The sequence below is a fragment of the Passer montanus genome, unplaced genomic scaffold (assembly GCF_014805655.1).
Source record: "Passer montanus isolate IOZ18808 unplaced genomic scaffold, ASM1480565v1 scaffold45, whole genome shotgun sequence".
Lineage (NCBI taxonomy): Eukaryota > Metazoa > Chordata > Aves > Passeriformes > Passeridae > Passer > Passer montanus.
The window spans coordinates 4074833-4089705 of NW_024369373.1; the positions used below are offsets into that span (position 1 = coordinate 4074833).

At 50.5% G+C, this 14873-nt stretch overlaps 1 protein-coding gene across 1 annotated transcript in view; it reads left to right on the forward strand.

The window, feature by feature from the left end:
- The window catches only part of CNGB1 (cyclic nucleotide gated channel subunit beta 1), a 31056-nt gene extending 22090 nt beyond the window's left edge, over positions 1 to 8966 (forward strand). Inside the window, exons 26-32 of the mRNA XM_039721500.1 lie at positions 64 to 223; positions 818 to 915; positions 1004 to 1087; positions 1421 to 1539; positions 2566 to 2712; positions 3135 to 3330; positions 6703 to 8966. Coding sequence (XP_039577434.1) covers positions 64 to 223; positions 818 to 915; positions 1004 to 1087; positions 1421 to 1539; positions 2566 to 2712; positions 3135 to 3330; positions 6703 to 6915 — 1017 coding nt within the window. The 3' untranslated portion in view covers positions 6916 to 8966. The remainder of the gene's footprint in view (positions 1 to 63; positions 224 to 817; positions 916 to 1003; positions 1088 to 1420; positions 1540 to 2565; positions 2713 to 3134; positions 3331 to 6702) is intronic.
- The last annotated feature ends 5907 nt before the right edge of the window (positions 8967 to 14873 follow it).

Genomic DNA, 14873 nt, shown 5'->3' on the forward strand with positions numbered 1-14873 from the left:
CATGCTTAACCTGCTGATGTGAAGTGACAGCAACTTAAAGTTCTCCTCCACCTCTTCTTTCAGATGAGAGATGTGGTTGGTGCTGCTACTGCAGGACAAACGTACTACCGGAGCTGCATGGACAGCACCATCAAATACATGAACTTCTACAGGATCCCCAGAGCAGTTCAGAACAGGGTGAAGACGTGGTACGAGTACACGTGGCACTCCCAAGGCATGCTAGGTGAGATCCAGCCACTCCAGGGTGAACACTTGAATCTCTCATTTTATCTCACGTGGTTGCTCTGCAGAGCTGAAGTGTTCCTGTCAAACAGCACTGCAGTTTGGGGGTGGAGGGTGGCTCATTTTACTCTTCAGTCTAGGGGCCTGTTTGCCCACCTATGGAGTTCACAGACTGCCACTGGGTCACAGCACACGGAGCCCAGTGTCCCACATGCCCTGGAGAGAGGACAGTGACTGTCCATCACCTGTCAGGGTGTGTCCAGCAGCACAGCCACCAGCTCACCCTACCAGTGAGCCATCAGGCATGACCAGAACCTCTGTGCCCACCCTCCTGGACAGGAAAAATGCTGATTTGGGCTCGGTGGTCTGTTTCTGAGAGCCATCAGGGCAGGGATGATGCAAAGGGTGATCTCCCATCACACTCCAGATTTAGACCTGCAGGTTGCTGGGTGGGCAGAGGCTGGAGGAGACCCTTGTGTGAGAGCTGGCTCCTGCCCTCTGCCACCACAACGTGGGCTGCTTCCCCACTGCCACAGGAAGGGCACACTCTCAGATCAAGTGCTGGGAGCAGCCACTTTTCTGCTTTGTCTCACAGATGAGTCAGAGCTGCTGGTGCAGCTGCCAGACAAGATGAGGCTGGACATCGCCATCGACGTCAACTACAACATCGTGAGCAAAGTGGCCCTTTTCCAGGTACCCTCTGCAGCACAGCCCTGGCTGGCACGGCCTGCCACGCCAGCACAGACTCATGCTGGCATCTTTTCGCTCTGTTTGGGCTCAGGGCTGTGACAGACAGATGATCTTTGACATGCTGAAGCGGCTCAGATCTGTGGTCTACCTGCCCAACGACTTTGTGTGCAAGAAGGTAAGGGGATGCTTGGGAGTCACAGCCAGGCTGTGCAGGGCAGGAGGCCCATCACCCTGGTGAGCCACCTCACGGGGGGGAATCTGGGGCAAAAACACCCTCTGTGGCAGCTTGTACAAAGACTGCAGCTCTGAAGAGCGATGGGGCAGGGAAAGCTTGTGGGGGTCTTTGGGATGCTGAGGTGAGAATGCTCAGAAGTGAGCACCATCAAGATATTTTGGGAGCTTGGAGAGGGCAGCATGGTCATGGGGATTCCCAGCAAGATGCTGCTCAGGGCATCCATGAGTTCTCCCTGTTTCTGGGCATCCCAGGCAGCTCCCCCCTTCCCTGCAGGGAGAAATAGGCCGTGAGATGTACATCATCCAGGCGGGGCAGGTGCAGGTGCTGGGGGGACCCGACGGCAAATCCGTGCTGGTGACTCTGAAAGCTGGATCTGTCTTCGGGGAAATCAGGTGAGTGAAGCATTTCAGGGAGCTGGGGAAATACAGCTTGTGGGAGAGGAGGGTGGGGAGTGGAAGGATCAGCAGCATCCCAATTAATCTTTGTGACTGAGAGGCACAAACGCTGGGCAGCAGCTCAGACACAAATTACAGCTTTCCTGCTGGTTTTGTCATCATCATCTTGTCTTCTGCCTGGGGAGCTGGTGATGATAAACAGAGGAATATGGATGAAGGAATGGGAAAATTGATCAGAAAAGGTTTTTCACAAATACAATCTCCTAGTCATTAATCCAGCCCTTTTCACAGGAATGAAAAGCTCTGCACCAGTCAATAACACAGCAATACTGCTGCCTCCCCACAGCCCAGCAGACACTAGACTGGTGTAAAATGCAATATTTAACCCTTCAAACCTGCAAATAATTTTCATATTGTAGTATAGTACTATATATATAGTATATATATATATTTTATATATATAGTGTGTATATATAGTATATAGATATGTGTGTGTGTATATATATACACTATAATATACTATAGTATACTATAATAGTATACTATTCTAGAATAGTATAGTATATAGAATAGTATAGTATACTATAATAGACACTAGACTGGTGTAAAATGCAATATTTAACCCTTCAAACCTGCAAATAATTTTCATATTGTAGTATAGTACTATATATATAGTATATATATATATTTTATATATATAGTGTGTATATATATAGTATATATATGTGTGTGTGTGTATATATATACACTATAATATACTATAGTATACTATAATAGTATACTATTCTAGAATAGTATAGTATATAGAATAGTATAGTATACTATAATAGTATACTATGCTATTCTACTATAGTATAGTAGAATATATAGCATATATTCTTGAAAAACTGTGCATGATAAAATCCACCAGGAGTGAAAATTAAACCCTGAGTCCCCTGAAAGAGAGAGGTGCAGAGGGGTGAAGGAGATTCGCGTTCTGAGCCTGTGAACAGAGGTGTTGATGTCCTGCATTGTCTCTCCCAGCCTGCTGGCAGCAGGAGGGGGAAATCGCCGGACAGCAAACGTCGTGGCCCACGGCTTCGCCAACCTTTTTATTTTGGAGAAGAAAGACTTGAACGAGATTTTGGTGCATTACCCGGAGTCGCAGAAGCTGCTGCGTAAGAAAGCCAAGTGCGTGCTGGGCTGCTGCTTCCCAGCCTGCGGGGTTTAGACACAGCAGAGCCTGGCTCCGCGGTCTCGGGGGTGTTTTCCCGGGTGTTTTCCCCCTGTGGAAGCCCTGGGAAGGCTCCTGTGCCGGCTCCCAGCCCGGCTGCAGCCGCTGGCCTCGGCAGAGGGCACCCGGCCCCCGGCTCCGGCTGCCCAAATTCGCCTCTCGCGGCGGCTGGAGCCGGGCGAGGAGCGTGGCCCGAGCGCCTTCGCTTAAAAACCCCTGTAAAGATTCGGTTTAGTTTTTAGCATCGCTTAGTTTTGTCGTTCTGTCCTCCCTGAGACGCACAAAGCTCCTTGTGCTTTTAACGCCTGGTTTCCATCACAAAACCCAGCTAACAGAGCGTGTTCCCGGGCTGACATCGCCTCTCCCTTTCCTGCTGCAGGAAAATGCTGAGAAGCAACGACAAACCCAAAGATGAGAAGGGCGGCCCCGGAGATGCCCTGGTCATCCCCCCGAGGGCCGAGACCCCCAAGCTGTTCCGGGCTGCCCTGGCTGCCTCGGGGAGGATGGGGGGCAAGGGGCCCCTGGGGCGGCTCCGCTGGAGGCTGAAGGAGCTGCAGGCGATGCAGGAGGCGCAGGTCAGCATGGGCAGCGCAGAGATCCGGCTTGGCTGCTTAGGTGCCGAAAGTGCCCTCCCCAGCAGCTCTGCAGGGGTTAGGGTGCCTTAAAGGACCGAGCTCAGAGTGTTGGGGTCTGTCAAAGCGTGGGCAGATGGGAAGGGGTGACCCAGCATCTTGCACAGGTCTGGGGAGTGCCAGTGTCCCACAGGGATTTGGGGTGACCCAGCATCTTGCACAGGTCTGGGGAGTGCCAGTGTCCCACAGGGATTTGTTTTGCTGTACAAAAGGGAAATACATTAAATTTTTGCCTGCCTGTGCTCAGCCTGAGTCCAATTTCTGGCTAGGCTGTAGCCACAGATGAATGAATATCTCCTCTATCCTGCAGAGACAGGATAATTAATAATAATTAATAATTATGATTAATAATTAGTCAATGTATTAATCAGTTAATCAAGGTACTTTCAGGGGCACCCACAGCCCAGTTGATGTTCCCAATCTTTCCCCAGGTGGCCAGGACAGAGGTCCCCACAGCAGGCAGTGCCATCCTGCCACCTCTGCAGGACCCCCTTGCTTTTTGCCATGAGCAGCTGAAAGGAAAATGGCCCTGTCCTTTTTTTCCCCTTTTTTTGTTCCAGCTGTCTCAGCTACACTTGTAAGGAAAGTTGTGTCTCCATGCAGACCCTGTTGAATACTGCTGCCTCCCCACAGCCCAGCAGACACTAGACTGCTGTAAAATGCAACATTTAACCCTTCAAACCTGCAAATAATTTTCATATTGTAGTATAGTACTATATATATAGTATATATATATATTTTATATATATAGTGTGTATATATATAGTATATATATGTGTGTGTGTGTATATATATACACTATAATATACTATAGTATACTATAATAGTATACTATTCTAGAATAGTATAGTATATAGAATAGTATAGTATACTATAATAGTATACTATGCTATTCTACTATAGTATAGTAGAATATATAGCATATATTCTTGAAAAACTGTGCATGATAAAATCCACCAGGAGTGAAAATTAAACCCTGAGTCCCCTGAAAGAGAGAGGTGCAGAGGGGTGAAGGAGATTCGCGTTCTGAGCCTGTGAACAGAGGTGTTGATGTCCTGCATTGTCTCTCCCAGCCTGCTGGCAGCAGGAGGGGGAAATCGCCGGACAGCAAACGTCGTGGCCCACGGCTTCGCCAACCTTTTTATTTTGGAGAAGAAAGACTTGAACGAGATTTTGGTGCATTACCCGGAGTCGCAGAAGCTGCTGCGTAAGAAAGCCAAGTGCGTGCTGGGCTGCTGCTTCCCAGCCTGCGGGGTTTAGACACAGCAGAGCCTGGCTCCGCGGTCTCGGGGGTGTTTTCCCGGGTGTTTTCCCCCTGTGGAAGCCCTGGGAAGGCTCCTGTGCCGGCTCCCAGCCCGGCTGCAGCCGCTGGCCTCGGCAGAGGGCACCCGGCCCCCGGCTCCGGCTGCCCAAATTCGCCTCTCGCGGTGGCTGGAGCTGGGCGAGGAGCGTGGCCCGAGCGCCTTCGCTTAAAAACCCCTGTAAAGATTCGGTTTAGTTTTTAGCATCGCTTAGTTTTGTCGTTCTGTCCTCCCTGAGACGCACAAAGCTCCTTGTGCTTTTAACGCCTGGTTTCCATCACAAAACCCAGCTAACAGAGCGTGTTCCCGGGCTGACATCGCCTCTCCCTTTCCTGCTGCAGGAAAATGCTGAGAAGCAACGACAAACCCAAAGATGAGAAGGGCGGCCCCGGAGATGCCCTGGTCATCCCCCCGAGGGCCGAGACCCCCAAGCTGTTCCGGGCTGCCCTGGCTGCCTCGGGGAGGATGGGGGGCAAGGGGCCCCTGGGGCGGCTCCGCTGGAGGCTGAAGGAGCTGCAGGCGATGCAGGAGGCGCAGGTCAGCATGGGCAGCGCAGAGATCCGGCTTGGCTGCTTAGGTGCCGAAAGTGCCCTCCCCAGCAGCTCTGCAGGGGTTAGGGTGCCTTAAAGGACCGAGCTCAGAGTGTTGGGGTCTGTCAAACCGTGGGCAGATGGGAAGGGGTGACCCAGCATCTTGCACAGGTCTGGGGAGTGCCAGTGTCCCACAGGGATTTGGGGTGACCCAACATCTTGCACAGGTCTGGGGAGTGCCAGTGTCCCACAGGGATTTGGGGTGACCCAACATCTTGCACAGGTCTGGGGAGTGCCAGTGTCCCACAGGAATTTGGGGTGACCCAGCATCTTGCACAGGTCTGGGGAGTGCCAGTGTCCCACAGGGATTTGTTTTGCTGTACAAAAGGGAAATACATTAAATTTTTGCCTGCCTGTGCTCAGCCTGAGTCCAATTTCTGGCTAGGCTGTAGCCACAGATGAATGAATATCTCCTCTATCCTGCAGAGACAGGATAATTAATAATAATTAATAATTATGATTAATAATTAGTCAATGTATTAATCAGTTAATCAAGGTACTGGCAGGGACACCCACAGCCCAGTTGATGTTCCCAATCTTTCCCCAGGTGGCCAGGACAGAGGTCCCCACAGCAGGCAGTGCCATCCTGCCACCTCTGCAGGACCCCCTTGCTTTTTGCCATGAGCAGCTGAAAGGAAAATGGCCCTGTCCTTTTTTTCCCCTTTTTTTGTTCCAGCTGTCTCAGCTACACTTGTAAGGAAAGTTGTGTCTCCATGCAGACCCTGTTGCTGCTATTCTCAGCGTGGAACCAGGCACACTTATCACATCTGGATGTGCAGAGGGAGGGGAAGGAGGAGCTGGTGGGGAGTGCAGTGGCCTTGAGGCTGGGTAAACACCAGGCTGATGCCAAGCATTGCTGCCTTTCTGCAGTCCTGCAGAGGCATGAGAGGCTCCAAACAATGTTGTGTTTAACATTAATCCATGACCAGCTAACAGCAGCAGTGAGCAGTGGCACTGAGGGCTCTGAATGAGGGAAAACAAGGAAACTAATGGGAACTAACTGGGAACTAAAGGGAACTAATGAGAACTAACCCCACTGGTGGATGAGCAGGACCCTGCTGACATCCCTCACCCTGGCACATCCCTGGGACAGGCTTCTAAGGCCCCTCTCCAAAGGAGGACAGAGCAGGCTGGGACTGCTCCCTCACAGCAGTACCAGTGCCAGGTTTGGCCCCTCCAGAAGCTTCAGGAGCAAACCAAGAGTTGAGAGAGCTCTGCTGTGCTCCTCTCTGTGCTTCTCAAGACATGCAGGATGTAATCCAGCAGCCCCTCCTGCAGGGAGCTTCTCTGGCCTCAAGCTGACATCCCACTGCAGAGATCCTGTGGTGGAACCACAGAACTCCTGTCCAGCTCTGCCATGTCAGGGATCATGGGCAAGGATCTGCTAAGGTTGCTTTTGCCTCTTTTTTAACTTTTTATTGCAGGGTTCCAGTGTCAGCCCAACCCCACCAAAATCACCAGTGCACCAGAGATCGCCTGTCGCGTCCCACAGAGCGCAAACCCGCCTGGGAGGAGAAATATCCTCAGAATCTCCTGATCATTCAGTCACCATTCGTGTGACTTCCACAGCAAAAGAAGATGAGGAAATCCTTGCTGCTGAGATTTCAGAGAAAGATGAAAAAAAAGAAGAGCAATGAACAGCAGCAGGTCCCAGGGCAGGCGTAGGAGTCAGGCAAACGCCTGGGCTAGCAGATTTTTGTTGTTAATGATTTCCATGCAGCGGCTGTAGGTTTGCTATGTGCTGAGGGTAGGATCTGCCTCTCTCTTCTGCCCAGACCCTCAATCACTGCTGATAAAACCCTCTGCCATTTGACCCAGAACCATAAAAGGTTCCTCCACTCTGGAGATCCATTGAGCACCTTTATGAATTTCCCACTAAATCTCAGGTCAGCCCTCTTGCTTTGAAATCTGGCCTTGTGGAGGGAGAGCTATGGAAAAATTGCTTTTTATGGCTCTGGATGGTTAATGAGTGTTCAGACAAAGCATGAAGAGTTATTCACCTCTGACAGCTGAGTCACCACTTGGCTAGAAACAAGGAAGGAAAAAAAACAACAAGGTTTCTCTGTTGGGCTCAAGGTTGACAGCAGCAGTGGGGAGTGATTCATCTGAAAAGGATGTGGACTATGCTCACAGGCCAAGCTTGATTTGCTCACAAATCAAGCTGTGGTGAGAATGCCAAGCTCTGTCCCCAAGTGCACGGGCTGCAAGATGCTTGAGGGTCCCATCGTGGTGCCAAGACCACCTTGGCTTTGCACTGGGAAGAATTCTTGCCAGCTGTCCACCCTGGGAAGGTGGTGGACTCCCCATTCCTGGGGGCTCTTATGGGAAGATTTGATGGGCATCTTTCAAGGATAGGGAAGCACAATCCTGGATGAGATGTTCCTGGAGTTCTTTTCCAGCCTTGGGATTTTTCTGTGCTGCCACTGCTGGGAGGGATAAAGAGAGAGCAGGAAGGGAGAAGCTGAGCTGGCTCCCAGCTGGGAGGGGAAAGAGAAGTGCAGTAAGGGCTCTCCTCTGCCAGGCAGTGTTTCAGAGCCTGTAATGTGCCAACAAGTGTCCACAAGCAGGCAGGTGCTCCCCTGCACTCGTTGCTGGGCCTCAGTGGCATCCCCATTTCCAGCAGGCAATTCCCAGCCCTTCAGCCACCTCAGACTGGCTCTTGGCCACATTTCCCACGGAGAGAGAAGCCACTGGTACTGCTGGTCACTGAAGCCATGAAGTCACTCTCCCAGCTGTGCTGGGACCGGGTGCTGGAGGGGAAGGCAAACATCTGCTCAGCAGCCAGCACCCAGCTGATGGCTCAAGGTGTCCCATCTTCTTCCAGCACCACCAGCTCCTTCCTCATCCTCCTCAAAGCCAGCACCCAGCAGAGAGAGCTGCAGGTGAGCTGAGAGGAGGTGAGAAGCAGAGATGAGGTGGTGCTGGATGAGGTTTGCAGATCCTCCCCAGGTTTTTGGCTGTCGAGTTCCCACAGCACCACTGGCTGCATGGAGAGGAGCCGCTTTCCATCCTCTGGAGGAGAAGCTGGGGCAGGTTTTGCTGCAGGGAGCAGCCCTGTCACCGTGGCCAAGGGACTCCCCAGGTGTTCAGCAAATGCAGTGAGCAGAGCTGCAGGTTCCACAGGTCTGGCTGTGACACACAGAAGGGTGGCAGTGCTGGTGTCACCCCCTGGGTGATCCCTCTTCCCATCAGCGGCCCAGGGCTGACCTTCACCTCCTTTGGGATCTTCTTTTGTTGCTTTTTTTTTCCCCATCTTTTGCAAAATGTATGGGTTTCTGTGGCAAAAGAAAAAATAAAGCCAGAATAGATGTTATTTTTAGTTAATAATGTCTTGTTTTCTTTTTAAACAAATGTAATGAGCTCCACTGTACTGCAGGAGGGTCTGAAGCCACCACATTGCAGGGGAGAGCCTGCACTCACCCAAACCTCCCCAAATGCCTCTCATCCTCAGTCATTTGCAAGTGGTTTCCTGCCAGGTAGAAGATTTTGGTAGGGAGTGCAAAGCTGGGGTTTTTTTGCACTCTTTAAATATTTATATAATCAAACCAGGAAATGTGCAAAAATCAAACTGGAGCTCTGATTTACTTCTATGATTTAATATTCTTTAGAAGAAGCATTTAAATAAATAGTGGGCTGTAATTGCTCTCATAATTCGCTGTATCTACAATAAACACCATGTAGATTACCATTTATTTGGTGTGGATTTATTTCAACATTCCAGCTGTTTTTCAACTTCTTGCTCAGTCATGCATTGACAGAGCCAGATAATCCTCACATGCAGTTCAGATTTCTCAATAAATAATTCAGAGGCTCAGAGGTCACATAATACTGGTAGCAGAATTGTAATTTGCCTTTAATCACCAATAGGAGGGAAAAGAAAAACCTTTCTTGAATAGCAAAGATTGCTTGAAGATCTTAGTTTTCAACAGGCAGCATGAGTAGAATTGTAATTTGCCTTTAATCACCAAGGCAAGGAGGGGGAAAAAAACCTTTCCTGAATAGCAAAGATTGCTTGAAGATCTTAGTTTTCAACAGGCAGCATGAGGTGATGATGGATACACAACTGGTAATTCTGGAAATTATCCTTCTCTGTGATCTGTTTATGGCTTTAGTTCTTTGGAGAGATTATTCTCCAGGTAATAATTAAGGTCAAGGTAGGGCTAGACTTGCAGGCTGGGCTGGGGAGTTGAGCTCAGGTCTGTTTGCTCTGCAGGACTCTTTAGAGATGACAGAGACTTGAGTGCCTCTTGTTTCCCAAAATGGGGGTTGCCATGGCTTGGATTTCTTCTGTTGAACTTTCAAATTCCATTCATTTACCAGTTTTGCTGTATTTGCAACGGGCTCCCTTTGCACTGCTTCCAATAAATACCTTGCAGAGGGCACTCATCACTTGGTGTTCCCTCCACTGCCCTTGGAACATTCCTGATGGATTTGGGAACACTCCATGTACCTTTGCTGCATTTCTCATTAGCTTTTCTCACTCCTCTTGGTGTCCTTAAGTCCTGGGTCGATCTGATATGAGATCCTCTCTTGTATTAATGCAGTACTTGGGGAATCTTGACAGGCAGCTGCTTATTGCCATAGAAACCAGGTTTCTTGCAGTGATATTTTAGCTGCTGCTGCTTTTTAGTGAAATAAGTGGAATAGAGAAGTGCTGGGGGAAGAAGCAGAGCTTGTCTTTGGAGCTGTAGGAATGTGGAAGGTTTTGCCTCACCGTCACCAGTGGCATCTTTACTGGAGGCTTTATATATACTGTTTATATTTTTATATATGTAGTTATTTTCTTTATACTGGGGGTGTATTCATATTCCTTGTGGCCTGTGTCTTTCACAGAACTGATGCTGATTCAATGTTCTGTAGGAAGTTAGAGAAGACAAATGTCTCCCATTAGAAAAATCAGCTGACAGAAGGAATAGTACAACCCACCACAAACATCTGAGAGTGGAGGAAGTTGTTTTCCCCTGGACAGAAACAGGGCAGGTAGCTCCTCTGTATTTATAGCCAGAGAAATCTTTTAAAAAGATTAAGTGCAATTGCAGGTTAATCACTGATAAGGTTGTAACGAAAGTAAAAGCAAATAAGCAGGTTTGGGGATTAGACTCAGGTCCAGAAAGAAATTGCAGGATAAATGGAAAGCCCAGTTAAATGGTGTTTAATTAGAAAGCTTGAAACAAAATTAAGCACTTCAACCTTGAAACCTGCAGACCTTAGCCAGCAGGACACACTCCTGGTTCTGGGAACAGTCTGTAACCCACTTTTTCTGTCTATATATATATATTTTTCCTTTGTGTAGCTCTGCTTTGAGTGACACTTGCCTATAAATCTGTCTGAATCCCTTTTACCTTCCCCTAAAATGGAGCGAATACAGGTCTGGTGTTCTCTGCTCTGAGTACACAGCTCCTTTTCAGTGCAGTAATGGTCCCACTGGCGTTAACACCCTGGAAAAACACCAGACCCCCTTTTGGAAAGGGGCCACAGAAGTTCACAACCAAGGGATGCCCATGACAGCTCTTGTTAGCAGCAGCTCAGGCTGAGCTCAGGCTCAGTGACCTTTTCCTTTCTCATTCTTTCCTCATTTACCTGTTCTGGTTCTGGGATGAAACTTACCCACTTTGGTTCATGCCCTAGGGTGAATGTCTGAGGGGGATCTGTGCAGTATCAGTGAGCTGGGTTTGATCTTCTGAAGAATTGAAGCCTAGAAACCTTTGTTTTTCCTGCAGTTTTCTCTGCTTTTACAAGTCCCTTGAGGCATGAGAAGAGCTGGAAGTCAAACAGTTAAAGACTCAAAATGTTTTCTTGGATAAACTCGAAGAAATTTGAGAAGAAATGTAAACAACTGGGGAAGTGAGATAAATGAGGTTGTGGGGATGCCAGGGAGCACCCCTGCCAGCTCTGGGCTGTGACATCCTGGGGACAGCCAGCCCAGCGTGGCCCAAATTGCCTCACACGGTTTGCAGATGCTCATTTTGAGCTCAGCAGGAGGATCACTGCTCCCTTCCAGCTCTGTTTCCCAGCAGAGGTGGGGAGGGCTGGCTCTGCCTCCCGCAGTGGGGTTGCTGCCGGGGGCTGGGGGAGCACCCAGAGCATCCTGGAGCCCCGTGGATCCTCTGGATGTGTCCCAGCGTGAGCATCACGTGGATGGTCCGAATTTGCCCTGTGGTGAGCATCACACGAGCTGCCCCACGATGCTCTGCCCTAGCGAGAACCAGAGGAATGAGGACCAGCCAGACCAGCTACTCACTCCAGATAAGAGGCTTTTTGTGCTGCAGAAATGCCAATATCACGTGCAGATCCCTCCGCTGCCATGGTTACTGGCCACAGGCAGAGCCGCCGGCAGGCGAGAGGAGCCTGTGCCACTGACGGGGCTTCTGCTCTTCCTTTTTATGGGGAAACCCCATAAAACCTCCACTCTGCCCCAAAAATGAAGGGAGGTGCAACTGACAGGGCTTCTGCTCTTCCCTTTTATGGGGAAACCCCATAAATCTGCACTCTGCCCCAAAAAGGAGGGGAGGTGGCCCTGATGGGGTTCTGCTCTTCCTTTTATGGGGAAATCCCATAAATCTGCACTCTGCCCCAAAAAGGAGGGGAGGTGCTCATCCTTTTTATGGGGTTCTGCTCTTCCTTTTTATGGGGAAATCCCATAAAACTGCAGTCTGCCCCAAAAAGGAGGGGAGGTGGCACTGACAGGGTTCTGCTCTTCCCTTTTATGGGGAAATCCCATAAATCTGCACTCTGCCCCAAAAATGAAGGGAGGTGCCACTGACAGGGCTTCTGCTCTTCCCTTTTATGGGGAAATCCCATAAATCTGCACTCTGCAGATGAAGGGAGGTGCCGCTGACAGGGCTTCTGCTCTTCCCTTCACAAAGAAAACCCCATAAACCTGCACTCTGCCCCAAAAAGGAGGGGAGGAGGCTGCTGGTCTCCACACCTGGCATCACGGTGATCAGAGCTTGCTGCCCATGGAGGCTCTGCCCTGCCACTGGGCTTTACACTCCGGGTTTTCTAAATTCCTCACTAACAGCCCGAGATATTACCAAAAAAATGAGAAAGCAGCGCTGCGGCCTGGGTGGGCAGAGATCTCCTGTGCCCTATTTCCTGTTTTTCTGGCATTAGGAACAGCTTGACCTCTTGGCACTCTTGCTTTTTGCACTAATGCTCTTCTCATTAAAGTGCTTTCCTGAACACTAATTAGGGCGGTTTTCCTTTTGTAAATTAGCCTGATACGATCTGTGTGTCTTGGCAGACACCCTCGGAGCAGGAACCCAGGGCTCTGCGTTTGATCGCTGTTTATTTTGCAAATCTCCCCAGTTTCAATGTTCTTAACTGCCTTCTAGAAAGTGCTGGCAGGTGGAGATTAATGGGAGGGAAATGGGGCTTTCCAGCTGGCCTGCCTTGAGAAACAGGAGACTTTTTGCTGCTACAGGGGCCTTCCAGTTGCTGTGGGTTAATGGGGTGCTGTGGGTACACAGAAGCTCCTTCCCATCCCATCTTGGCATCCTTGTGCAATGGAGGAGCAGGGCTGCAAGGAGAGGCACTGCCTGAACCAACCTCTTCACAGGCAATAGAAAAAAGAAAATAAAATTAATGTATTCATTTTCAGCAGTTAAAGCACTTCTTGTGACCATAGGAAATGCTCAGACCCAAGCAACCCCAAACCCAACTAAAACTGGACGTCTGTGGGCACAGGGAAATCCACCTGTCTGCCCCCAGACCGGTGGTGTCAGCAGTTTGCTGGGACCAATGGTGCTCGGGAGGGGATGGACTTTAATCAGCTCTCATTTTCTTAATGCACTGGCAGATGGGAGCAGAGGGCACGGTGCTCTCTGGCCACGGATGGGACAGAGCCACAAGAGATGGGCTGAGGAATCCAGCGGGGAAGGCAAGGCTGGGTGCAGGAGCCATCCTCTGCCTCAGCTCGCTGGGGAGGTGGAGTGAGGGGAGTGCCACCACCCTGTCTCTGCTCCAGCACTGGGACCCTTCTGGGACCAGGCACCGTTAGGGACCATCTTTACATCAGCATTTGCTGATCCTTAGTCAGGGAAAGGGGCTGCACTCAGGGAGCCCTGAGGGTGGCACAGAGTCAGCGAAGCGTCCTTAGTCAGGGAAAGGAGAACTGCAGGGGGCTGCACTCAGGGAGCCCTGAGGGTGGCACAGAGTCAGCGAAGCCCCTGATGAAAAGAAGGATTTTTCAGTGCTGGTGTGCCAGCCCTGTGGCAGCACGGGTGGAAAAGCACAGGGAAGGATCCCACCCCAGGGAGCTGCTCCCAGCATCGGCCAGCCCGGCTCGCTCCTGGTGCCTGAGAGGGGCTTCCACAGACCATTCCCAGAGCTCAGCAGCCCTTCCCAGGCTGTGCTGAGCCATGCACGCTCTGTGGGTGCTGGCAGGGCTGCCGGGGCAGGGCTGGAGCTGGGGGAGCAGCAGGAGGAGCAGGATGCAGGCTGTGGAGAGCATCCCTGCCCACGGTGAGGAGTGTGAGCGCCGCAGCCTCCAGGGCTTCTGCAGACCCATGGGCACCATCAGGAGACCCACCTGGGGAGGAGGATGCTTCCAGAAACAGTGCCCAGGACCAGGGCTGGCCAGGATGGCTCCACAGGTGAGAGCAGTGGCGGGGGCTGGGGGCAAGCAGGGCATAGTCTGTGTCAAAATCAAAGGCTGGGGATGAAAACCAGCACAATGCCTTTGGGCTGGAGTTGTTTTCATGAAACATCCCTGGATGTTTGCACACAGGCTTTGTGTTTATTTTGCTGCTGCTTCCTAGGGTGTTAATTCAGCTGCACATTTTGTCTGCTGGGTTAAAGGTGAAGATAACTGAATAGAGATGCCTGAGCCCCAGAGATCCAAGCTCCACCTCACTGGATACTGAGTGCCCTGGCCATGCCTTGCTCCCACCCTGTGTACCATTTCCTTCTCCATCTCGCCCTTACTGTTTCACCCGACACCTCTCTTGGATCTGCAGGCGGATGTGGAAGCCCAGGAAGGTTCACAGGGAGTTCCCAGCGAGCTGGCAGTTATTCCACCCCAGTCTGCATAAACCCGGCCTGCGCTGCCAGCTTTTCCTTAATGTCTCCTTGTTTTTCCAGTTGTGAGTGATTGCTGAAGGGATCCCCTGGCAGAGGAGACTCGGGTTCACCCTTCACATCCCATTCACCTCTAAGGCACAGGCATGAAAATCTGGGTGTGGGTCTGCTGCTCTCCCTAAAGAGGAATTAAATCAGCTCACGCGGCGCAGGCAGCAGAGCTGAAGCGTGTGGCTCTTTAATATTCATTGGGTGTAGATGTAAAACTTTTCTGTTCCAAAATAGCCTTGCACAGAGCTGTGCTGCTCCTTCTTCCCTAAACCATAGCAGGAGGCTGGAATTCAATGTTTCCTTTGCTTGTCTTCCCCAGTTTCCCCTGGCTCAGCCGGGAAGCAGAAGACCCTGACTGGGTGTAAAGCCTGCTTTGAGGAGAGATCCCAGCACTGTGTGTGCAGGTTGTAATTCTACAGTCTGCTGAGAAAGAATCTTTGAAGCACCAACACAGGAACAAGAAATTTTGCTTTTGTTTTGAAACAGGATGAGTGGCTATGGTAGTTATGCACCTATTTTTGTGTTA